The 26,533-nt window shown below is 43.9% G+C and overlaps 1 protein-coding gene and 1 long non-coding RNA gene across 3 annotated transcripts in view; both read right to left on the bottom strand.

Moving 5' to 3' along the window:
• LOC141127856 (uncharacterized) overlaps positions 1–26,533 on the bottom strand; it is a 574,076-nt gene that overhangs the window by 49,332 nt on the left and 498,211 nt on the right. The window lies entirely within an intron of this gene.
• Positions 1–26,533, bottom strand: part of LOC141127849 (MIT domain-containing protein 1-like) — a 107,552-nt gene that overhangs the window by 30,898 nt on the left and 50,121 nt on the right. For both annotated transcript variants that reach the window (XM_073614690.1, XM_073614689.1), the window contains exon 3: positions 7,287–7,423. In XM_073614690.1, coding sequence (XP_073470791.1) covers positions 7,287–7,423 — 137 coding nt within the window. The remainder of the gene's footprint in view (positions 1–7,286; positions 7,424–26,533) is intronic.

Genomic DNA, 26,533 nt, shown 5'->3' with positions numbered 1-26,533 from the left:
CTTTCTCGTACATAACGGGACACAGAGCCTCAGTAATTACTGATAGGACGTCCCAGAGCAATGCTATTTGAGGGGAGGGGACCACACAACATAGGGTGTAATCAGACCTGAGGACCTCGTACTGCTGCCTGCAGCACACTACGCCCAAAGGCGATATCCTCATGCCTTCCCACATCCACCTGATAAAATTTGATGAATGTATGGACTGAAGACCAGGTTGCGGCTTTGCAGATTTGAGCCATAGAGGCCCGGTGATGCACCGCCCAAGAAGCACTAATAGCCCTTGTGGAGTGTGCCTTGATTTGAAAAGGAGGAATCTTCTGTTTCAAACCGTAAGCTTAAATAATGACTTGTCAAATCCATTTAGAAATGGTAGATTTTGACGCTGCCTGTCCTCTATTGGGACCTTCTGGCAGTATGAACAAAACATCCGTTTTACGAATTTGAGCAGTTGCTTCCAGATAAGCCTTGACTGCTCTTACTACATCCAAAGAATGTAGTGACCTTTCTTCCGTAGAGCAGGGATCTGGAAAAAAGGAAGGCAGAACAATATCTTGGTTTAGATAAAAATCTGAAACACCTTCGGTAGAAAGCTAGGATGAGGGCGCAATACTATCCTTGTGTATGATTAAATAAGCCTCTTTACAGGAAAGAGCTGCTAATTCTGATACTCTTCTAGCAGAAGAAATGGCTACCAGAAAAATTTACTTTCTTGTCAACAAGACTAAGGGAATCTGACGTATTGGTTCAAAAGGCTGTTTCTGTAAAACTGACAGAACCAAATTCAAGTCCCAGGGGTTTAGGGGTGCCATAACCGGAGGATTAAGACGCGTCACCCCCTGCATAAAGTTTCGGACCAAAGAATGTGAAGCAAGTGGCCGTTGAAATAATACTGATAAGGCCGAGACCTGGCCCTTGATGGTACTCAAGGCCAGCTTCATTTCTAATCCCAATTGTAGAAAGTCAAGAATTCTACCTATTACATATGTTCTGGGATGCCAACCCCTGGATTCACACCAGGATACATAAGCTTTCCAGACTCTATGATAAATCACTCTGGAAGCTGGCTTCCTTGCATTGATCAAGGTAGATATCACAGGACCTGAAAGCCCACGACTCTTCAGAACGTGGGTTTCAACAGCCAAACCATCAAATTTAACGTTTGTAAGGCAGGATGGAACACTGGACCTTGAGATAACAGGTCTGGACATGACGGTAGGGTCCACGGGGAACCTACTGTCATCCTTACTATTTCTGCATACCAAGCTGGGGTCACCAGAAGTACTGACTTCCTTTCCTACCTGATCCTGCGAAGGAGCCGTGGCAGTAGTAGAATGGGAGGGAATGCATAAATCAGTGAGAACCGATGCCACGGAATCCCCAACGCATCTGTCCCGCATGCAAGAGGATCATTTGTCCTTGCCACAAACTTGTCGATCTTTTTGTTGAATCTGGATGCAAAGAGATCTACATCTGGAACCCCCCACCTTTGGCATATGGCCCAAAAGACGTCGGGGTGAAGAGACCATTCCTCTGGGAATAACCGCCGGCGACTCAAATAGTCCGCCTGCCAGTTCTCTATCCCCGGAATGAAAACTGCCGATATGCATGGCACATGCTTTTCTGCCCAGACTAAAATCTGGTTCACTTCTCTCTGAGCTGCCCGACTCCTGGTGCCTCCCTGATGATTGATATAAACCACTGCTGTGGCATTGTCAGACTGGATCCTGACAGGGCAACCCTGTAGCCTGAGAGTCCAGGCCTTTAGGGCTAGATATGCCGCACGGATCTTCAGAATGTTGATGGGTAAGGTCCTCTCGATTTTGGACCATTGCCCTTGGACTGCAGACTGTTCCAGAACTGCTCCCCAACCCTTAAGACTGGCATCCGTTGTTACCACCGTCCAGGTAACCGGTAAAAAGGATTTCCCTTTCTGCAGGCTTTCGGGTATTAACCACCAACTGAGGCTCTGATGCACTGCATGAGACGGGTGCATCAGAAAATCTAATGCCTGAACCTTCTTGTTCCAAGCAGACAGGATACTGTGTTGCAGCAGCCTTGAATGAAACTGAGCCTAGGGAACTGCTTCGAAGGAAGCTACCATCTTTCCCAGCAGCCTCATACAAAGATGGACAGAAGGACCCTTTTTGGTCCTGACTACCAGAATCAGCTCTCTTAGGGCAGTGATCTTTGCCTGAGGTAAGAATACCTTCTCTTGGCTTGTATCTATGACCAGGCCCAAATACTCCAGTCTTCTTACTGGTTTTAAGAAAGACTTTTCTAGGTTGAGAATCCAACCTAGGTGCTCCAGGTAGTTGACTGTGGTCATCCAGTTCCAGCTCAAACAGGCTACTGACCGGTCTACCAAGAGCATGTTGTCTAGGTATGCTATAACAGTTATACCCTGAGCCCTAATCTGGCCAGAGGAGGAGCCAGGATCTTTGTAAACACTCGAGGTGGAGTGGCTAGCCCGAAAGGCAGTGCCACAAACTGAAAATGTCGTCCTTCTATCTCGAAGCGCAAGTATTTTTGATGAGCAGGAAAAATGGGTACATGCAGATACGCATCTCTGATGTCTATTGATGCCAGGAATTCTCCTCCCTGTAGGATGGAGACTACTGACCGAATTGTTTCCATGCGAAAGGATCGAATCCTTAGGAATCGATTCAGATCATTTAGATCCAGGATGGGTCTGGCATCTCCATTTGGTTTTTGTACCGTAAAAAGGTTGTGAAAAAATCCCAATCCTTGATCTTTCGTGGGAACCACCATGATGACCTTTTGCGTCAATAGTTGCTCTAACGCTAGAAGGAGCGACTGCTTTTTCTCCGGATCTCTGGGGACATTTGATCTGAGGAAACGAGGAGAGCGGAATTCTTGGAACTCCAGTTTGTAACCTAGAGTTACCGTGGAGATTACCCATCTGTCTTGGAAATCCTCCTGCCAGAGCTTTGAGAACTGTAGCAGTCTTCCCCCCCACCTGAGCGAACGGGGGCGCCCCTTCATAAAGAGGCTTTAGCATCTTGTCTAGTAGGCTTCTTCCCCCAGGACTTCTTTTGTCCCTGGGGTCAACTCTGAAATTTATTTCTAGACCCTGACTGAGGAGGCAGTCGCGACTGCCTGGAGGCTGACGCTCCTGGCACTGGGGAAAGAGCCCGTTTGAAAGAGGGACGCTTACTCCTTTTATTATCAGGTAAGAGAGTGCTTTTCCCACTAGAGATCTTTTGGATATAATTGTCCAAATCCTCTCCAAACAGCCTTGTACCACGAAATGGAAACCCAGCCAGAAGTTTCTTACATGGTGCTTCGGCTGTACAATTTTTTAACCATAAGATTCTACGCATATGCACCAACCCAAGTGAAAAACGAGAGGTTTGGATGATAGAATCTCTGATGGCGTCAACAGCAAAACATAAGGCCGCTGGAAGGTTAGCCAACCCCTGGGCCTGCTGTTCAGGTAGAACTTTAAGGACCTGCTTAACATGGTCTCTTAAGTATTGACAGACTCCGATCACTGCCACTGCAGGTTGAGCAACTGAACCTGCTAAGGAGAAAATATCCTTCAACAGGGATTCCATTTTTTGATCAGCAGGATCCCTGAGCATCTGAGCATTGTCTACAGGAAAAGTCAGACTTTTATTAATGGAGGAAATAGCGGCGTCAACGGCCGGTATCCCCCACATCTTTATAAACTTTTCTTCCATAGGATAAAGTGTTGAAAACTTTTTAGGTGGAAAAAAAACGTTTATCTGGGTGATCCCACTCAGAATAAATGAGCTTTTCTAGCAGATTATGAACAGGAAAAGCATGTGTTGTTTGAGGAGGCTTCAGTGCCCCCAAAGAAGAAGAGGGTTCTTTAACTGACTCAGATACGGGTAACTTAAATGTGGAGCGGACCAATCCAGCAAGGATCTGTACTAAGACCTTCTAATCCTGAGAAGCTGAAGAGGGCCCTTCTCCACTTGATTCCTCAGAGGAGGAATCATCAGTCCCATCCCGATCCTCTGAAAGGGATTCTTCTCCTTTTTCCCCCAGAGTTCCTCTGCCTGAGGGTCCTGGGTAACAGAGGAAGACCTAGTGCGTTTTCTTCCACCGAGTGAAAATGCAATTACGGCCATTATTCTTTCCTCTAGTCCATTAATGGTTGAGGAAAAAACCTCCTGCGTAATGTATACAGGGGCTGAAGTGCCACAAGCAGATGTAGCCCCTGACCCCAAAGGCTCTCCCTGGCCAGCCATCCCAGGTCCTTCAGGGGGGGAAGGTGCTGCAGAAGGGGGGGTCCTCAGAGCCTTTGGGGTATTTGTACCTCTTCTACCCATAGTGCAAAGCAAACAAGGTGGAGGTATCACAAAAAATGAAACACTGACTGCTGAGCGATGTAGTCCAGCAACTGCCGCTGTTACCAATGCCCAGTCAAGTGTTTCTCAGTAAATGCTGCCTAGGAGAATGCCTGTGTCCCACCTTACATGCGACTGTCAGCTCTGTGTCCCTCCATATGCTGTGTGCACCTAAAAAGTGTGCTTCTTATAGCCAAGTGCAGCCGGCGATGTGGGCGTCTAAGCACGCCAGACGTCGTGCTGACGCTCCGCCCCCCCTCCTCTGACCAACCCCGCTTTGTTTTTTCAAACAAATGTGCGCTTCCCGTGCGATCCGACCCTCCGGGACCAGTGTGGAGGGGAGGCTGGGGTGGAGGAGGAAAAAGAGAGAGGCCAGTAGATGATGGGGTCTGCCACATGTAATGGCGGCGGTGATAGTGCGGTATACTACCGCCTCACAGACCACTGTGGCCCCCCCTAATCTTGGGGGGATATCCCTGCAGGAAGAGCCCTCCATCCCATCCTACCTGGAGCTCGGCTGGAGGAGCTGTGCAGCGTGAACATCGAGACAGACAATCAAGCATGTGAAGGTATGTGCTCTTGGCAGCCCCCGGTGGCGACAATAGGCATAGCATACATTTACTTAAAGGAGAAACCTACTAGAATTAAAAAATTCTGTGGAATCTCCCTTACCTTATCCAGCTGCAGGGTTCTGTTATACAGACCCAATCTTCACCTCTCACGGTGGGCTCCGTTTGGAAAACCTTCAGAGATTGGGGCCCCCTACAAATAGGGGGATCCGCAGTTCTGGGCCTGTAAAACACCCGGCCAAGAATAAGGCTAGAAAAACCAAATTCTGAAATGCGGGGTCCAGCCCTCTAAAAAGAGAAACGTCACAGGTAAAACCTTGTTTCTGCGGACATGAGGCCCGGGTACCATCCAATTCGGCCTAGAAAGGACACTTTGAAATGGATCTGGTTCGCCTGGCTTGCCCCAGTATAGGAAATAGGATATTCCCTTTGGAGCTCAGCACAGCACATCTTTACACGTGACCAACACCTAAGACACTGGCGAAAAAACTGAGGTATCCCTGTATGGGGAGGGATTATATAGGGGGTTGAACTTCCTGTTTAGGGTGTGCCAGTGTCCAATCACCTAGTGATACCCTATATAACCCATCAGTAATTACTGAGGCTCTGTGTCCCGTGATGTACGAGAAAGAAATAAGTTATTTTTGTCGCAGCCAAGATATTGTGTGGTAAGGTCACCTTGAAATCAAGGGGGACATTTGGAGCACTATAAAAGTTGGCCTGAGTTTTAATGACTGGGCCTAAAAGTATTATACAGCTGAATTTGAGTAATTTTGGGAAGTTTAAATATTGAATTATTTATGATACAGCTTGAGCCGTGGTGGCTTAGATGTTTTGAGTGTTGTCATTTATTAAAAATGAATTTTATTAATTAGTCAATATATCTTGTTTTAAACCAACATTAAAACGGCCGTGGCCAGTTATCCAAGCTTTGTGTCTGGTGTATTCTTTTGTTGGTAAGTTGCCTTCCTGTCTTTTATCCCATCAGAGGGCTCTGCATGTCAAAGCTTACAATCTAAAAAGGAAGGTAAGTTATGGCACGCATTCATGGTACAGTTGAACAGATTGAGAGTCCTGGAAAGAGCAAACTACCAAAATGTAAAAAATGGCAGCTTTACCCACTGCAGCCCCGGAAGGATTTACCCCCTTGCTGACCAAGCACTTTTTTGCGATAAGGCACTGCGTCAGTTTAACTGACAATTGCGCGGTCGTGCAACGTTGTACCCTAACAAAATTGATGTCCTTTTTTTTACCACAAATAGAGCTTTGTTTTGGTGGTATTTGATCACCTCTGCGGTTTTTATTTTTTGCACTATTAACAATAAAAGAGCGAACATTTTGAAAAAAAAAGCAATATTTTTTACTTTTTTGCTATAATAAATATCCCCATAAAAATATATTAAAAAAAAATTTCTCCCTCAGTTTAGGCCGATATGTATTCTTTTACATATTTTTGTTAAAAAAATAAAATCAAAATAAATAATTTGCAATAAGCCTATATTGATTGGTTTGCGCAAATGTTATCACGTCTACAAAAAAGGGGATAGATTTTTTTTTTTTATTTTTTTTTTTATCAGTAATGGCGGCGATCTGCGATTTTTATTGTGATACCGACATTGTGGCGGACAGATCGGACGCGACGTATGGGTACGTTGTTTTGCGCACCCGTGCCACTTTGCCGTCGTATATCGGCGCGAGCCGGTCGGCAAGTGGTTAAAGACAGCACTGTAATAGGCTTCCCTGATTAGGACCCCATTTAGAGGCCCTAAACCTCCATTCCAACTTAGCCCTGGTTCACATTGATGCAATTTTACATGTCAAAGCGGCGGCAATTGCCAGCAATGGCAGCGTCCGAATCGGTGCAACGCCACATTGGCAGTGCCGCACCGATTTTCAAAAGTAGTTCCTGTACTACTTTTGGTGATTTGGGGGTGCGATTTCCATTGAAATCTGTGCAGAAACCCACACAGATGTCTCTGAAATCGCCCCCAAAGTCGGGACTGACAATGCAGGAATCGAATTCCTGCTGTCAGTGTGAACTTGGGCTTAGAGAGCTAAATTCTGCTGATGAGATATTACACAGATCTTTCAGTGCCACAGAAACAAATAAATGTAGAACAAAATATGAAAACAACAATAACAAATCCCTATTGAACTCGAGGTATCTAGTGCTTGTCACCAAGATAATCTTTTGGAACTAAGCTACAATGAAATGCTTGAATATAATCCACATAAGCGCATTAAATATAACTATACAGGTAGCAGTATAAGCACATTTCTATCTCCTATAGTACTGGAAATATAGACAGGCTTCGATATATACATAATTCCTATGTGTGAGAAGAACTACTGCCTCCTGGACAACCCTGTTCACACTTACTTGATGAGTGTGCCGGATATATGGGTCCTCCACCCACACTTCTGTTAGAGTTTCATCCACATATGGCTTGAATAGATTTTCATAACTGTAACCCGTTGAATTCTCTACAATCTTGATTTGCTTGTGATATTTTCCCTCTGTGTTAAAAAACAATAAGTGTCAATAACCAGAAGCAAATTAATCTGGGCTACAATTTGAGTGCATAATTCTGCCTAAATTACATGTTAAAGTGATTCTAAAGCCAGAAGATTTATTACCTTATTGCATTGCCTGCATTAAGGTAGAAAGCCTTCCACTAGTTGTGCCCCCCACCCTTTCCCTAAATACCCAGAACACAGAGTTCTGTGTTCCACCACCGGGTGCACTCTTGGTGTTCTAATGGGTAAAGTTGCAGGGTCTGAATTTCTTCAGAAGTAATAACCCTTAGGGAGTATCTCAACAAAAACAAAATTCCTATTCCAGATGATGCAGAAAATGAGTGAGCCAATTACACAGGCAGAAAATGACAATCCTGGGGGCATTCTGTTTAGAAAGTGTGTACAGAATGCCATTGGGTTGCCATATTGCGTTGAAATTTTTGACAGTTTAAAAAAATTATAGCAGCTTCAGTGTAAAATGGAAAAGTAATTTTTAAAAACTGAAAAACGGCTTGTGTGGCAATTTTTTTAAGACATATAATTTTTGTTAACATTAAGTGGAATTCCCCTTAAAAGTGTTACTAAACCCACAACAGTAAAATCAGTCTGTATATGAAGGAAAGCATGCTTGCTATACTCAATGTGGAACCTAAGGGGTTAATCCTCTGCATTGTGTAAAAAGGCTGTTTGATCCTGTCTTCTCTGATACTCCCCTTCTTCCACTGACCCCAAATCATCTCCTGAGCCTTGGGGGCAAACTGCACATGCTCAGTTTGGTATGTATTGCTAGAGAGTTTTTCTTGAGAGAGTGCATGTGATCAGCACAAGGTGTGTTGCGTTTGTTACAATATGATTTATTTTTATTAATCAGACTTACGATACATGGGACATAACATAATAGTGGTTGGTCATAGAGATATTGTCAGTTTTTTTGGCTTGAGTAGATTTCTCAAACAAATGCTGTTTTAAACAATGGGGGGGTAAATATCATTGTTGTATTCAATTGACAGTTCAATTAACAGGCTGTCTCTATAGCTACAGTAAACAAGACTTGTCTGAGGTTCTTTCAGCTCTCAAACTGAAAGAATGACTGTTGGATTACTGTCAGGTGATTAGACAATGGTACGTAGATACCATTTTTGTATTCAATTGACAGTTTGCAACAGTCCATGGTTTCTACAGCTACAGTAAACAGGCATGTTTTCTGTTGTTTGGTAACTATGGCAAACAGCCTGACACATAAAAGAGGGTGATTGGGACACACACCATCATGCTGTAACATCAAAATCCACCCATGATAGAAAACAGTGCCTGATGCTCCCGAAAAATAGTTGCCAATGGAGATCACGAACATACAGTAACAAAAGATAAGTAACCTCTAAGTGTATTTGTACTATTATAGACCATAGGCTGTTCAGTTTGCTAGGCATTTTTGCTCGTTATAGATATCTGTCAGTCTTGTATTGTATTCCTAAGATTGTAATAGTTTTGTATGTACAGCATCTTTGTATAGTAAAAAGCACATTTACACACCAAATACTGGATCCCGGGGTCAAGCTCTCTAAAAAGAGAAGCGTTACAGGTAAGACCTCGTTTCTTCGGACACGAGGCCCGGGTACCATCCAATTCGGCCTAGAAAGAACACCTTGACATGGATCCGGTTCGCATGGCTTGCCCCAGCATAAGATATAGGATATTCCTTTTGGAGCTCAGCACAGCACATCTTACACATGACCAACACCTAAGACACTGGCAAAAAAACTGAGGTATCCCCAGTAAGGGGAGGGGTTATATAGGGGGTTGAACTTCCTGTCTAGGCTGTGGCCAGTGTCCAATCACCTTGGGATACCCATATAACCATCAGTAATTACTGAGGCTCTGTGTCCCGTGATGTACGAGAAAGAAAGCTTCCTTGCTTATACCACAGAGTAACCTTGCTAGATAGACGCAAGCAAAACATTTGGGGGCTCGTGCCACGATCTGTGCTATAATTCAACTGAAGCAGACCTGTTTTTCTGTAGTGTGTTGTGTAGCTTGTGCTAGGTAAAATGCTGCGTAAGATGTTTGGGAAAAGCAAGGCTGCAGAGGGTTCTGATGGGCAGAAGGAAGTGTGCAGCTTACCTATCTGGGCCAGAGACAATGAGTGGGAGCCTCTTGCTAAAGAATTTGTGAAGTATGCTTCTCCCTTGAACCTGACTTGGGATGATAAAGTCTCAGATCATTTTGTAGATTTTAGCCTTAAGGGGTTGGATTTAAGTAAAGCAGAGAAGAGGACAGTGTCCACAGTGGTTTGGCACTTCCTTAATTCTATTTACACTGAATCAGAGAGAATGGAGAAGGCAGAGGCAGAAGTTAAGGTATTAAAAAAACAGCTAGCAGTTGCTTCAGAGTGTGTGCGTTCAACTGCTAGTCGGACTGATGATTTGCAAGAGCGGTGTGCAGCCCTCATGACCAAATCAATTAATGCCTTAAGGAAAAGGAAGGGCCGTAAGCCTGTTAGTAAAGCCAGGGTACGTGCCATTGTCACATCCCAAAATTGGGATTGTGAGGATGTGCTCTCCTCAAATGATAGTGAGGATGAGGAGATAAGAGTTTGATATTTCGCATGATGATCTGCTAGTGCAAAAGAAAAAGTATGCCAGACCTCTCATTACTAAGCATAGGAAACGGCAACATGAGAGAGAGGATATGGCAGATGGGGAGGTGCATTATCACAACCCCAGAGATGTTGAATTTGAAGAAGTAAGGGAGTTTACACAAACTGAACTCCATGAGCTGGCAAAACAATACAAAGGTCTGGGTAGCCCCTATTGACCTGGCTCCTACGCTTATGGGATGAAGGGGCAGACAGTGTTGTTTTGTCAGGTAAGGAAGCAGTGACTATGGGAGTGTTAACCCATGATCCACAATTGCGTCAGGCAATGCGAAAAGCCAGAGAGTTTAGCATGAATTTTTCACTGTTAGACCTCGTGAGAGATGGAATAGTCCGAGTATACGCTAGTCCTACTGACCTGGAAAACACCTACTCATGGAGAGCAATAGGAGAGGGTATTTCCAGGTTACGTGAGATGGGTTGTATAACCGGATTAAATACGTTTCCAGAATGGATGGGTCCAGGTATGGAACCCTTTACGTCTGCTCTGCGCTCTAAGCTGATGAAGTCTGCACCATTTAATCTCAGGGCTCCATTATTGTCCTTGTTGGGAGGCGTGGGATTAAACAGCAAGATTCATAAAGCCACAACCCTTTTAGGCCAGTTGGGGGAGCTAGAGGAGATTAAAACAAAACCTGTCAGGGCAGTAGATAAGGTCAAGGCCAAACAGGAAGAATACAAGCAGAAAAGAACAGAGAAGAAAAGGAATGGGGTAGAGAAGACAGGAGGTGAAGAGAAAACCAGGCTAGTTATTTCTAGGAAACAAATGTGGGTGGACCTATTAAAGGCAGGAGTACCTAAAGATGAGATAGATGGCATTTCTACTGCAGAAATGCTGAAGAGGTGGAAACATTTAGTAGGGAAAACTGTCAGGGTTAGAAACACTACTCCTAGTGAAGATAACACCAGCCTGGACTTAGAGAAAACAGAACAGACCCCTCCTGTTGGCCCCAAACCAATTCCCAAAACTGAACATGAACCCAAACCCAAATCCCTTTATCCTGGGGAGGAGTTAGAGAGAATCAGAAAAGGGGATTGGGAGGTTCCTTTTCCTTTATGAAGAGAAGGTGAGTCTCCTGTAATAGCCATGAGGGCAGTGACAGCAGGAGACCGATGCCCATATGCACCTGTCACTGTATGGTGGGGGAAGTCATCTTCTCCTACACATGTAATGGCTTTAGTTGATAGCGGAGCGGAAGTTACACTTTTGCAAGGTAATCCTTCCCATCACAAAGGAGAATTGATTTATGTAGAAGGTTTGGGAGGGCAAACTACACCAGCAGTTAGGATACGGGTGAAATTGGCTATTGGCAAGGAATCAGGATTTATGACAAATGTTTTGGTATCAGAGTTACCTGAAAATATTCTTGGGATGGATGTACTTCAAGGTCAGTCAATTCAGACTGAAAGAGGTACATTCACATTCGGGTATCCTGATAAAGCGTGTCTGGTTAGGGCGGTGAAGGCTGTGGTCAGAGGTCATGTGAAATGGACCCCTGTCTACATTCCTCCACCAGAGAAGCCAGTCTGTCTCAAGCAGTACAGACTTCCTGGAGGCCACAAAGAAATTTGAGACTATTCAAGAACTGTTGAGAGTAGGGACCCTTAGACCTGCTGTAAGTCCTTTCTTGTCTCCAGTGTTCCCAGTAAGAAAACCTGATGGGACATACAGAATGACTATGGATTACAGAGGTCTAAACAAAGTGGCACCTCCATTGAAGTCAGCTGTACCAGATATGACCTCAATTGTTGAGAAAATTGCTAAAAATGCAGGAGAATATCATGCTGTGATGAGCTAATGCTTTCTTTTCGATTTTAATAGACCCAGAGTGTCAAGACCAGTTTGCTATGGTGTGGGACAGTCGCCAGTATACTATCACTGTCCTTCCACAAGGCTATCTTCATTCTCCAACAATTTGTCATGGACTGATTGCCCGAGATTTAAGTACTCTGAATTTGAAAGTCGCTGTGTTTCACTACATTGATGACATCATGATCTCTGGGACAAAAGAAGATGTAACTGAAGCACTGCACCTGCTGATAGAACACTTGGAGATCAGAGGGTGGGCTATCAACAGAGACAAAGTCCAAGGACCTGCCACAGAAGTGAAATTCCTGGGAATGATGTGGACTGGGCCGCAGAGGAAAATTCCAGAGACAGTTGTGCAAACTATCCAGGCGTTGTCACCCCCTACTACCAAAGAGGAGGCACAGAAGTTCATTGGAGTTGTGGGGTTCTGGAGATCGTTCATCCCACATCTTGGACTGATTCTGAGGCCTATATATAATGTCACCAGAAAAAAGACTGAGTTCTCATGGGGTTCAGAGCAGCGGACTGCATTCCTGGCTGCTAAAGAAGCTATTTTGCAGCATCAGGGATTAGGACCCGTGAGATAAGGAGTACCATTTCAGCTGGATGTAGTGGAGCAGAATGGTAACATATCTTGGAGTCTGTGGCAGCCAAATGAAAAGAAAGGACTGAGAGCAATACCCATTAGATTTTGGTCCAAACAACTGACAGGGGCACAGAAGAGATACACGCCCCTAGAGAAGTACCTGTTTGGGGCCTACACAGCACTTTAACATGTAGAGACCATTACAGAAAAGGACACAGTCACCATCCATACTGCATTGCCAATAGCAGGATGGGTGAGAGATAATGGACTGACCACTAGGGCAGCTGTAGCCCAGAACCAGACACTGATGAAATGGAAGTGGTACCTTCAAAAAAGAGGGGGTATTGCAGCTGGGGATGTTAGAGACATTTCAAAGCAGTTGGCAGGGCTTGTCACTTTTACCAGCACCAGGCCAGAAGAAGAAATTCCTGTGCTGCAGTCATTCCCCATTCAAGAGGCTCCACCCTTTGAGTCTCTGTCAGAAGACATAAAGCAGTCAGCGTGGTTCACTGATGGTTCAGCCATAGTCATCTCGTCTGGACGTAAATGGACAGCAGCAGCCTACAACCCAAGTACAGACACAGTCCTGCCGGAGACCGGAATTGGAGGGTCCAGTCAGTATGCAGAGTTGAAAGCTGTGGTGATGACTCTACAGGAGGATCCTTCTTCCCATGTCACTATCTACACTGACAGCTGGGCGGTTTTTAAAGAACTGACAACTTGGATGCCCACGTGGAAGTCCAATGAATGGATGATTCATGGAAAGGTGGTGTGGGGAGGCAAGGAAGTCTGGGACTACATCTGGAAGGAAGCTCACTCCCGCACCATAAAAGTGGGGCATGTTGATGCACATGTACCCCTAGTCCCAGAATTTGAGAACTATAACAGAGTTGCAGATGAAATCGCCAAAGTGAAGGCAGTTGTGCAAATTGATCCTGTCTTGATGAACTTGGCCAACTGGGCCCACAAGCAATCTGGACATTTGGGGCAGAAAGCAACATATGAATGGGCACATCAGAGAGGATTGCCTATATCAATGGACATGATAAAGACTGTAATAGGGAACTGTACAGTGTGTGGAAAAGTACGACAATGGCCATTGCAAAAGTACTCCACCGGGTCGATTAAGAGTTGTGAGAGGCCTGCGAGATCTGGCAGATCGATTTCATCGGTCCCCTGCCCCGGGAAAATAGTGGACTGAGATATTGTTGCACTGCAGTGGACACCTATTCAGGACATATGCTTGTTCATCCTTGCAAACATGCAGATCAAGCCGCAACGCTTCAACTGCTCCAGAAACTTGTTGCTTATGGTTGTCCCAAACAAGTCCAAAGTGATAACGGCTCACACTTCACTGAATCAACAGTACAGCAGTGGGCCAAAGATTCTGGAGTGTACTGGTTGTGCCACATCCAATACCATCCACAGGCAGCTGGTTTGATTGAAAGATACAACGGGCTATTGAAGGACCAGATACGCAAAACACAAACTTACACCCACACATACACTATGGGGGTGGGATCGGGTCCTCACACAGGCAGTCACGTTGTTAAATTCTAGGCCAATAGCACACCATATGAGAGGATGGTAGGGGCTGGGGCACAGATTCCACAGCAGGAGTGCAGAGTTCAGTATTTATGTAAGGTTCCTGAAAGAACAGGGCTTAAAGTGGATGTAAACCCGAATTTTTTCTTTTTTTTTAAATCATACTGTAGAGAATAAGATTTCCTATCACTTGAGCCCAGTCTTGCCACACAGAGTTAATCCATCTCTGAGCAATCCTCTTTTATTGTTCAGTGAGAGAAATCTTGACAAACTGACAAAAACTTTGTCAAATACTCTCCCTTGCTGTGAGTGACAGCCTAAGACATGCATGATTTTTTAATTCCCTCCCCCACTCCTTTCTTCTACAGCTCTGCAAGGATTGGCTGTTCCACACCTCAGCATGATTTGGCATGCTGAAGTCATGTGGTTACTTTCCTGTCTTTTCACTGGATGTTAGAGATCATAGCAGAAGTTCAGTTAGAAATACACAGGAGAAAAGGCATATTGACAAGGGGAGTGTAGAGGTGGGCGGGGAGTCTACTGACATCACGACTCCACCCACCGAGCTCCAGACAACAGACCCACCCACAGAATCTGCAGATTTTCAGCTCTCATTACAGACAGACAGAGGGGAGACATTTGACAGGTAAAGATACATGCAAGAGGCATGTATATCCTTATAGATAACCCCTATGGCAGTAGTTTAGAAAGGATGACATTGGGTTTACATCCACTTTAACAGATACCATGTTACTGCTTCCCATGACATAGAAACCAAGAGTGACATATCTGAAGCTGAAGCCTATCTAGGAATGAGAGGGAATCTGGCAGGAAGGTTTGAAGTTACATTTGCTTTGACAGATGAGCTTCAAGACAGTGGCTGGGACTCTGACTGGTTAGTGGATACTTCTCAGCAAGAGTGGAAAGTGAGGCTACATAACAGCAAACCTTCCAAAATAAACAGCAGTGATCTTCTGGGAAATATCAGTATATTTCCTCTCCTCCCTACTGATGTTCTTTGGGAGGGTCAGAAGTGGGTACAGGCAGGGGGCAAAGTGTTAGTCAGATATCCAGGCAAGAAGCCATTTAGAGGAGAGATTTTAGCTAAAGGGCCTGGATCTACTGTTTATGTATTATTAGAAGGAACAGATAATCCGCTTTGTTTCTTTCTCATACATCACGGGACACAGAGCCTCAGTAATTACTGATGGGTTATATAGGGTATCACTAGGTGATTGGACACTGGCACACCCTAAACAGGAAGTTCAACCCCCTATATAATCCCTCCCCTTACAGGGATACCTCATTTTTTTCGCCAGTGTCTTAGGTGTTGGTCACGTGTAAAGATGTGCTGTGCTGAGCTCCAAAGGGAATATCCTATTTCCTATACTGGGGCAAGCCAGGCGAACCAGATCCATTTCAAAGTGTCCTTTCTAGGCCGAATTGGATGGTACCCGGACCTCGTGTCCGAAGAAACGAGGTTTTACCTGTAACGCTTCTCTTTTTAGAGGGCTGGACCCCGCATTTCAGAATTTGTTTTTTCTAGCCTTATTCTTGGCCGGGTGCTTTACAGGCCCAGAACTGCTGATCCCCCTATCCATAGGGGGCCCCAGTCTCTGAAGGTTTTCCAAACGGAGCCCACTGTGAGAGGTGAAGATTGGGTCTGTATAACAGAACCCTACAGCTGGATAAGGTAAGGGAGATTCCACAGAATTTTTCAATTCTAGTAGGTTTCTCCTTTTTAGTAAATGTATGCTATGCCTATTGTTGCCACCGGGGGCTGCCAAGAGCACATACCTTCACATGCTTGATTGTCTGTCTCAGTGTTCACGCTGCACAGCTCCTCCAGCTGAGCTCCAGGTAGGATGGGATGGGGGGCTCTTCCTCAGGGTATTCCCCCCAAGACTAGGGGGGGCCGCGGTGGTCTGAGAGGCGGTAGTATACTGCACTATCAATGCCACCGCCGCCATTACTATTTTTGGCAGACCCTATCATCTGCCGGCCTCTTTCCTTCCTCCTCCACCCCAGCCTCCCCTCCACGCTTGTCCTGGAGGGTCGGCTCGCACGGGAAAGCACACATTTTTTTTTTTAAATGAGGAGGGGGGTGGTCAGAGGAGGGGGGTGGAGCATCAGCGCAACGTCCGGCGTGCTTAGACGCCCACATCGCCGGCTGCAAGGCTATAAGAAGCACACTTTTCAGGTGCACACAGCCTATGGAGGGACACAGAGCTGACGGTCGTTTGTAAGGTGGGAAACAGGCATTCTCCTAGGCAGCATTTACTAAGAAACATTTGACTGGGCATTGGTAGCAGCGGTAGTTGCTGTACTACATCGCTCAGCAGTCAGTGTTTCATTTGTGTGATACCTCCACCTTGTTTGCTTTGCACTATGGGTAGAAGAGGTACAAATACCCCAAAAAAAACTCAGTGGAAGAAAAGCACTAGGTCTTCCTCTGTTACCCAGGACCCTCAGGCAGAGGAACTCTGGGAAAAAGGAGATGAATCCCTTTCAGAGGATCGGGATGGGACTGATGATTCCTCCTCTCTCAAGATGAGAAGGTCTTAGTACAGATCCTTGCTGGATTGGTCCGATCCACATTTAACCACTTCAGCCCCGGAAGGATTTACCCCCTTCCTGACCAGAGCACTTTTTACAATTTGGCACTGTGTCGCTTTAACTGCTAATTGCGCGGTCATGCAATGCTGTACCCAAACGAAATTTGCGTCCTTTTCTTCCCACAAATAGAGCTTTCTTTTGATGGTATTTGATCACCTCTGCCGTTTTTATATTTTGCGCTATACACGGAAAAAGACCGAAAATTTTGAAAAAAAATGATATTTTCTACTTTTTGTTCTAAAAAAAATCCAATAAACTCAATTTTAGTCATACATTTAGGCCAAAATGTATTCGGCCACATGTCTTTGGTAAAAAAAATGTCAATAAGTGTATATTTATTGGTTTGCGCAAAAGTTATAGCGCCTACAAACTAGGTTACATTTTCTGGAATTTACACAGCCTTTAATTTATGACTGCCTATGTCGTTTCTTGAGGTGCTAAAATGGCAGGGCAGTACAAAACCCCCACAAGTGACCCCATTTTGGAAAGTAGACACCCCAAGGAAATTGCTGAGAGGCATGTTGAGCCCATTGAATATTCATTTTTTTTGTCCCAAGTGATTGAATAATGACAAAAAAAAAAAAATTACAAAAAGTTGTCACTAAATGATATATTGCTCACACAGGCCATGGGCATATGTGGAATTGCACCCCAAAAGACATTTAGCTGCTTCTCCTGAGTATGGGGATACCACATGTGTGGGACTTTTTGGGAGCCTAGCCGCGTACGGGGCCCCGAAAACCAATCACTGCCTTCAGGATTTCTAAGGGCGTAAATTTTTGATTTTACTCCTCACTACCTATCACAGTTTTGAAGGCCATAAAATGCCCAGATGGCATAAAACCCCCCCAAATGACCCCATTTTGGAAAGCAGACACCCCAAGCTATTTCCTTTGAGGCATGTTGAGTCCATAGAATATTTTATATTTTGACACAAGTTGCGGGAAAGTGACAATTTTTTTTTTTTTTTTTGCACAAAGTTGTCACTAAATGATATATTGCTCACACAGGCCATGGGCATATGTGGAATTGCACCCCAAAATACATTGAGCTGCTTCTCCCGAGTATGGGGATACCACGTGTGGGACGTTTTAGGAGCCTAGCCGCGTACGGGGCCCCGAAAACCAATCGCCGCCTTGAGGATTTCTAAGGGTGTAAATTTTTGATTTCACTCTTCACTGCCTATCACAGTTTCGGAGGCCATGGAATGCCCAGGTGGCACAAACCCCCCCAAATGACCCCATTTTGGAAAGTAGACACCCCAAGCTATTTGCTGAGAGGCATGGTGAGTATTTTGCAGCTCTCATTTGTTTTTGAAAATGAAGAAAGACAAGAAAAAATTATTTTTTTTCTTTCTTCAATTTTCAAAACTTTGTGACAAAAAGTGAGGTCTGCAAAATACTCACTATACCGCTCAGCAAATAGCTTGGGGTGTCTACTTTCCAAAATGGGGTCATTTGGGGGGGGGGGGGTTGCCACCTGGGCATTCCATGGCCTCCAAAACTGTGATAGGCAGTGAAGAGTGAAATCAAAAATTTTTCGCCCTTAGAAAGCCCGAAGGCGGTGCTTGGCTTTCGGGGTCCCGTACGCGGCTAGGCTCCCAAAAGGTCCCACACATGTGGTATCCCCATACTCAGGAGAAGCAACAGAATGTATTTTGGGGTGTAATTTCACATATTCCCACGGCATGTTTGAGCAATATATCATTTAGTGACAACTTTGTGCAAAAAAAATAAAAAAATAAAAAATTGTCTCTTTCCCGCAACTTGTGCCACAATATAAAATATTCCATGGACTCGACATGCCTCTCAGCAAATAGCTTGGGGTGTCTACTTTCCAAAATGGGGTCATCTGGGGGGGGGTTTTGAACTGTCCTGGTATTTTATGCACAACATTTAGAAGCTTATGTCACACATCACCCACTCTTCTAACCACTTGAAGACAAAGCCCTTTCTGACACTTTTTGATTACATGAAAAAATAATTTTTTTTTGCAAGAAAATTACTTTGAACCCCCAAACATTATATATTTTTTTAAAGCAAATGCCCTACAGATTAAAATGGTGGGTATTTCATTTTTTTTCTTCACACAGTATTTGCGCAGCGATTTTTCAAACGCATTTTATTGGGAAAAAACACACTTTTTTAAATTTTAATGCACTAAAACACACTATATTGCCCAAATGTTTGATGAAATAAAAAAGATGATCTTAGGCCGAGTACATGGATACCAAACATGACATGCTTTAAAATTGCGCACAGATGTGCAGCAGCGACAAACTAAATACATTTTTAAAAGCCTTTAAAAGCCTTTATAGGTTACCATTTTAGATTTACAGAGGAGGTCTACTGCTAAAATTAGTGCCCTCGATCTGACCTTCGCGGTGATACCTCACATGCATGGTGCAATTGCTGTTTACATTTGACGCCAGACCGACGCTTGCGCTCGCCTTAGCGCGAGAGCAGGGGGGACAGGGGTGCTTTTTTTTTTTTTTTCTTTTCCTTTATTATTTTTTTGCTTTTTTATCTTATTTTTAAACTGTTCCTTTCATTTTTATTTTTTTAAAATCATTTTTATTGTTATCTCAGGGAATGTAAATATCCCCTATGATAGCAATAGGTAGTGACAGGTACTCTTTTTTGAAAAAATTGGGGTCTGTCAGACCCTAGATTTCTCCTCTGCCCTCAAAGCATCTGACCACACCAAGATCGGTGTGATAAAATGCTTTCCCAATTTCCCAATGGTGCTGTTTACATCCGGCGAAATCTAAGTCATAAAATGCTCGTAGCTTCCGGTTTCTTAGGCCATAGAGATGTCTGGAGCCACTCTGGTCTCTAATCAGCTCTATGGTCAGCTGGCTGAATCACCGGCTGCATTCTCAGGTTCCCTGTTGAGACAGGAGAGCCAGAGAAAAACACGGAAGACTGTGGGGGGGGGGGGGGGGGGGGGGGGCATTAGCCGCTAGGATTGCTTTTACATGAAAGCCGACCGCTGGCTGAAAAGAATGATACCAAGATGATACCTAAACCTGCAGGCATCATTCTGGTATAACCACTCAAAGTCGTGAATGGTGTACCTGAAGACAAAAAAATGGTTAACAATAAAGCACAGTAAACGGTAAAGTATAAAAAATTGCATACCTGAAAAGCAAACACGATAAAACATAACAACAATAAAACATTGCAGAATAGAATACAGTAAAAAAGAGCAGAACAATAGAGAGAATAGAGAGAGAGAGAGAACAATAAAACGACAACTATTTTTTTTATTTTATATTTTTGTTTGTGTTTTTTTTTTTTTTTTTTTTTTTTACACTTTTTTTTGTAACTTTAACTTTTGTAACTGTAACCGGTTCCAGGTTCGGGTCTCAAAATGCGATGGCATCTTGGGAGACCCTGTGAAAGTGTGCCTAGTCTGTGCAATGCTGTACCCTACGCTAATACTCAACTAGTGAATGGTAGCGTTCAAAACATTCACCAATGCAAAGACCAGGATTGTTAGGACAGGAGGGACAATAATAGCGGGTGTCATGCCTATATCCGCGCTTGCTGCAGACACAACATCTTTTTGGGGGGGGGTTCGTTGGGTAGGGGTACTCGGGAGGACATAAAGAAAAATGCCTCTCATGCAGCCGACTGCATTTGGTTGGGGATGTGAATGGGGGAAGTACGGCTGCTGCAGAAGCGGTGGGTTCCCAGTTAGGATTGGCGAATGCAGCAGGAAGGGCATTATGGGCATGACGGGCCTGTGTTTGTCTTCTTCTTGGTGGCAGCGGGACACTATTTGTGCTTGCCACCTCACCAGCTTGAACTGCACTTATGGGACTCGCCACATCACCAAGTGTTACTGCAGTGCTGGTTTGACTACGACCAGGGTGTACTAGGGCGCTGGTGCTTGCCAGTTCACCAAAACGCTACCAAAAAACTATTAGCGATCGCAGGGATCAGGCCTGACTCTGCGAACGCTGCAGTTATGCGTTTAGTGTTTTGTAAGTGACAGTGATCGATCGATACTGCACTTGGGTGGGCTGGGCTGGGCCAGGCGGAGGGGCAAAACGCAGGTGCTAGCAGGTATCTGGGCTGATCCCGCTAACACTGCGTTTTTGGGAACCCTAAACTGCTGGGGACGCTAGTATAAGTCTGATCGGATCAGATATTGATCCGTTCAGATACTATACCACTAAGGGAGGTGTACGGTGCGTGCGTGGGTGTTAGCGGTACTGGTGCTAATCTGACGCTGCCTGGGGCTGCTGCTTGCCAGTTCACCAAAACGCTACCAAAAAAACTGTTAGCGATCGCAGGGATCAGGCCTGACTCTGCGAACGCTGCAGTTATGCATTTAGTGTTTTGTAAGTGACAGTGATCGATCGATACTGCACTTGGGTGGACTGGGCCGTGCAGAGGGGCAAAACGCAGGTGCTAGCAGGTATCTGGGCTGATCCCGCTAACACTGCATTTTTGGGAACCCTAAACTGCTGGGGACGCTAGTATAGATCTGATCAGATCAGATATTGATCCGTTCAGATACTATACCACTAAGGGAGGCGTATGCTGCGTGCGTGGGTGTTAGCGGTACTGGCGCTAATCTGACGCTGCCTGGGGCGACGCATATCACAGCCGGGCGATCAGGGGGCTAAACCTTTATTCGGTAACAAACGGCGGGTACCCTGAAATATTTACGTCCCTAACTAGCGTCACCAGTGACACTAATACAGCGATCAGAAAAATGATCGCTTAGCGACACTGGCGACGGGGGGTGATCACGGGGTTAAAACTTTATTAGGGGGGGTTAGGGGGGTACCCTAGACCTAAAGGGGGCTAATACTAACTGCCCTACCACTTCTAACTGTCGCAAACTGACACCAATGCAGTAATCAGAAAAAAAAAAAAAAAACACTGCTTGGTGTCAGTGTGACAGGGGGGGAGGGGTGATTGGGGAGGATCGGGGGAGGGGTGATTGGGGAGGATCGGGGGGGGGGAAATCGGGGGTGTAAAGTGTGCCTGGCATGTTCTACTGTGTGTGTGTGTATGTGTTGGTGCACTCACATGTCTTCTCTCCTCGGCGCCGGAACGGAAACTGCCGAGCCGAGGAGAGATGACATCACATCCTCTGCCTCTGTGTACTACACAGAGGCAGGGGATGTTTCTCATTGGCTGGGAGCGATCGCGAGGGGGGGCCCTGTTAGAATATCAGAATTTATGAATGGTTGAGTTCTTATAATTGAATTATATATATAAATATATACCGTATTTATCGGCGTATAACACGCACCGGCGTATAACACGCACCCCAATTTAGGAGGGAATTTTAAGGAAAAAAAACTTTTAGGAGGGAAGTTGAAGGGAAAAAAACTTACATTTAAATGCCCTTCATTGCAGCCTTGTCAGTGCAGCCATGTCAGTGCAGCCATGTCAGTGCAGCCATGTCAGTGCAGCCATGTCAGTGCAGCCATGTCAGTGCAGCCATGTCAGTGCAGCCATGTCAGTGCAGCCTTGTCAGTGCAGCCTTGTCAGTGCAGCCTTGTCAGTGCAGCCTTGTCAGTGCAGCCTTGTCAGTGCAGCCTTCCCCAGTGCAGCCTTCCCCAGTGCAGCCTTGTCAGTGCAGCCTTCCCCAGTGCAGCCTTGTCAGTGCAGCCTTCCCCAGTGCAGCCTTGTCAGTGCAGCCTTGCCCCAGTGCAGCCTGGGATCCCCTGTCCCTGCTTCCAGGGCTTCAAAATCGCGGTCCGTTTACTTTCGGCTCCACTCGTAGTCCCGAGCGGAGCTATCCGAGTAGGTTTGGATAGCTCCGCTCGGGACTACGAGTGGAGCCGAAAGTAAACGAGAGCCGCCAGAAAGAGCCGAGGACCGGCTCTGTGTACTTCGGCTCCGGCGGCGCCATTTTCAAATCGCGGTCCGCGATTTTGAAAATGTGACAGCTCGGGATCGGCGGGGATTGGCGTATAACACGCACCTGCGACTTTCCCCTGATTTTAAGGGGAAAAAAGTGCGTGTTATACGCCGATAAATACGGTATATAAATATATATATATATCTTCTGTGTATGGAAAAGGTGAAGTTATATAGGTTTTTATACTCATGAAAGTTTATGCTGGTATAGGCTTAGTATGCAATTCTTGGGAGAGATTCATCTCACATATGGATACAATTTAGTGTAGACCATTTCACCTCCCCCATCGTAAGAGATAAAGTTACAATCTTTTCCAAAGACACAGAGTTCTAGTATGTTAAGAATAAGCTGTTTCTTTACATTATTATATTTCTTGATTAGGATATTAATAAGAACACTGCATTTTAAATATATGTATACTAATATGTAGGATTTTATATGTTTAAAGGAAATGTATATATTGTAAGTTAAATGATTCTTAAATGATAGCTATTTTCATATAGTTCATAGCCCCACCCTTAGGAATGTTGGAGGGATTGAATTTCCCGGTCTTTTCTGTGGGACTATAAGTATAATGAACCTTTTTTAAGCCAGCCTCTATGGAAAAAGGTGGGGGTTAAATGAAGGAGGACAGACAGGCTGTGGGGGAAAGGCACACTTACACTTCAGTTCTCCATGAAGACTCACACACAGACACACACTCAAGACATTGAAGCTTTTATACACAGACATATCTGATTTAAACTTTATTTTAAGAATAATCTATTTTTGTATTCTACATTTTGACATTGTTTTTGTAACATTTTGCTAATTGATCATTAAATCAATTTTGGAGGTTTTACACGAGAACTTAACAGATTTTTCTTGGAACTTTTCTCATCAATATGAATTATTGAAATATAGTTATTAATACAGTAATAACTCGATTTCTACAGTGGCGAGCCTTTTGCCAGATTCTTTTTGTCCGAATATCGATTTTTTTTTTCAATAATTTCTCCTTCCGCTTGTCGAGAGGGAATATCAGCAAAAACAGTGATTATTCAGACAAGCTTTCAGGAGAAATCGAAGAAGCTAATTTTCGGCATCATTGAATTGAACTTGGAAGGAAAAGAAACATCAGAATTGGTGAGACGTTTGCGCACGTGCAAGAAAAATCTGTTTCTTGATGACGTAATTTCCTGCCAAGAGAGGGAACGCGTGTTACATGAAGGAAGCCGTCTTACATTGGTAAGTTATGGATTTAATTCATGAATTATCCAGTGAGAGTGAATTAGAATTTAAAAATCTGTCAAAGTTTGTTAAAGATGATGAATTATGGTGTTACATGTTCAATGAATGCTTACAGGCTAATATGAAAATACAAAAAGTCAAAATTTACAGAAAAATAATTTTCCCCATGGGGCTTTAAAACAGCAATGCACATAATGAAAGGAAGTTCTTAATAGATGTATAAAAAGTTTTATCCAATATCATGGTTTGAAGTACAGTATAGAAAATCATCTGGTACAGTAACACACATCTTATTCCCCAGTGCAGTAACAAACACATATTAATACACATAATTAGGTTACATGTTACATAAATAGCAAGCCCCGATGCGTTTCGACCTGTATATGGTCTCTTCAGGGGGACAGTTGGATCTAAAAAAGAATTACATAAATTAAATTCAAATAGATAAATATATATATATTATTGTGCATCACTTGGATTAAACCAAGATAATGAGTCTTTACCGCTAAATGGTGGAATGGGTGTTCTCTAGTCCAGGATATGTGCTGAGGGCCAATGGAAACACTGGAGGGCTCGGGGGGCCACCCTCACTCTCCCAGGAGAGCCAGCCTCAGGGGGCTTACAAGGAGCCACACTTAGCGCGCCCCCCGGGAGGGGGGGGGGGGGGGAAGGGGAGATGAGGGGGAGGAGCCCACACCTGCAACAGAAACCCAAGAATAGCCATGTATTAGTTAGAGGAAGTTTGATAATTAACTTGGTAATGTACTGAGTGTTTCCAATTTGTCTATGTGGAGACTGGCGTTGGATAGGATTTTTACTATGTAAATATATTGAAATGTTAATTCCATTCCATAAATATAATCGATAAGATTTAATGATCGTGTGATCCAACAATGCAGTGGTATGGTAGGTCTATTATACTATTGTAATGAATAGGTTAATAAGAAGGATAGAATGGGTGAAAAAGAGGGAAAAAGATGTGTGTGTGAAAAAAAAAAAAAAAAAAAACACAGCAACAACAATGGCCTGAATGGAGAGGAGTGCATTGTGTGGTGGAGAATGGTGTGAATGAGGTAGTGCATGGTGTGGTAACATGACATGGTGCTTGCTTGGTGCCTACTGTGTGAAAACAAAAATGAAAAGTGAACTAAAAAAGTGAAAAGCAAATCAAAATGTGAAAGTGTGTATGTAGGGTGGTGTGTGTATGTAGGAGAGTGCTGTGTGGAATAAAAGTGAAATAACAAAAAATTTTACCTTATCAGTTGTATAAATCGTGTAGGCTGGAGGTAATGTTGGACTTGTTGATAGGTTCAATGTGATAAGCTTGGTGGCGATCATGCAAAAATAAGGGCTCTAGTGTAGAAAGAACCTGGCAGCAGTAGCATTCATCCTGGCCTGTAGGAGATCATGTCTGATTATCAGGCCTCCAGTCTCCCTTTATATCCAAATTCAGGCAAATGGGATAATCATGTGCAGGTGCAATCCTGGACTAGAGAACACCCATTCCACCATTTAGCGGTAAAGACTCATTATCTTGGTTTAATCCAAGTGATGCACAATAATATATATATTTATCTATTTGAATTTAATTTATGTAATTCTTTTTTAGATCCAACTGTCCCCCTGAAGAGACCATATACAGGTCGAAACGCGTCGGGGCTTGCTATTTATGTAACATGTAACCTAATTATGTGTATTAATATGTGTTTGTTACTGCACTGGGGAATAAGATGTGTGTTACTGTACCAGATGATTTTCTATACTGTACTTCAAACCATGATATTGGATAAAACTTTTTATACATCTATTAAGAACTTCCTTTCATTATGTGCATTGCTGTTTTAAAGCCCCATGGGGAAAATTATTTTTCTTTAATTCAATTTCCGGGGTGCGCAGCCTTTCTTATCTCTTTTATGTGTGTCTTCCTTTTTTCATAGTCAAAATTTACATTTAAGAAATTCGGCAAACAGGTTAGGAATTTGATTAAGTTAATTAAAGTTTATGATACATTGGTATCAGGAGTTTTTGGAAGCAATGTAGTTGGTACAAAAGAGGAAACAAAGGATATTCAGTTGTCTGAGTTACAGAATAATGTAACGTGTAAAGCAGAGTCAAGCAAGAGTTTAGAGATTAATGTTAATGTAGACTCTATGAATGTTACTGCAGATTCTATGCAGAAGCCTTTTGTACAAGATATGCGGTCTATAGGCCAGGAACATGAAGTTTTGCTTAAAACAAAAATACTGAATAAAGCTGCTGAATGCAGACGCCGTTTAGATAAAGAAAAGCAAAATGGCGTTCAGAGTGCCACGTGTAAGGCCACACCCAGAGATGGTGAGATACACGTCACAGACAGAACTAAAGTTTCAGAGCAGACAGGAAATACTTCCCTACATACTACACAAAGGAAAAAACTTTGAAAGTAGAAAATACAGAACATATTTCTGAGCAATATATTCTTTCTTCTTCAAACAATAGTTTGACTGATTTGCCTTATGCTTCTGAAGTCAAACAGATCAGTACATTGACTGTTAATGACAGTTCAATCAATATGAAAAACAATGATGAAAATGAGAGGGGTGGATTACTTCCATCACCATCAGGATTTAGAAAAAAAGGTTCTGAGTCATCTCCAACATTAAAATATGTGACTTCGGGGGGCGTGGCTTGACCTCGTAGAGAATGGCTGCTTAACTTCAGAGCTCCGCTGACAGGGATAGAAATCTGAATTTTAAAGACGGTCAACGGCCTCCCAAACACCCGAAAAGCGATGGGTACATCCTC

Source organism: Aquarana catesbeiana, linkage group LG02 (assembly GCF_042186555.1).
Source record: "Aquarana catesbeiana isolate 2022-GZ linkage group LG02, ASM4218655v1, whole genome shotgun sequence".
NCBI classification, from domain to species: Eukaryota; Metazoa; Chordata; class Amphibia; order Anura; family Ranidae; genus Aquarana; species Aquarana catesbeiana.
Note: the sequence above shows the minus strand (reverse complement) of the source record. Positions and strands in the feature narration are given on the sequence as shown.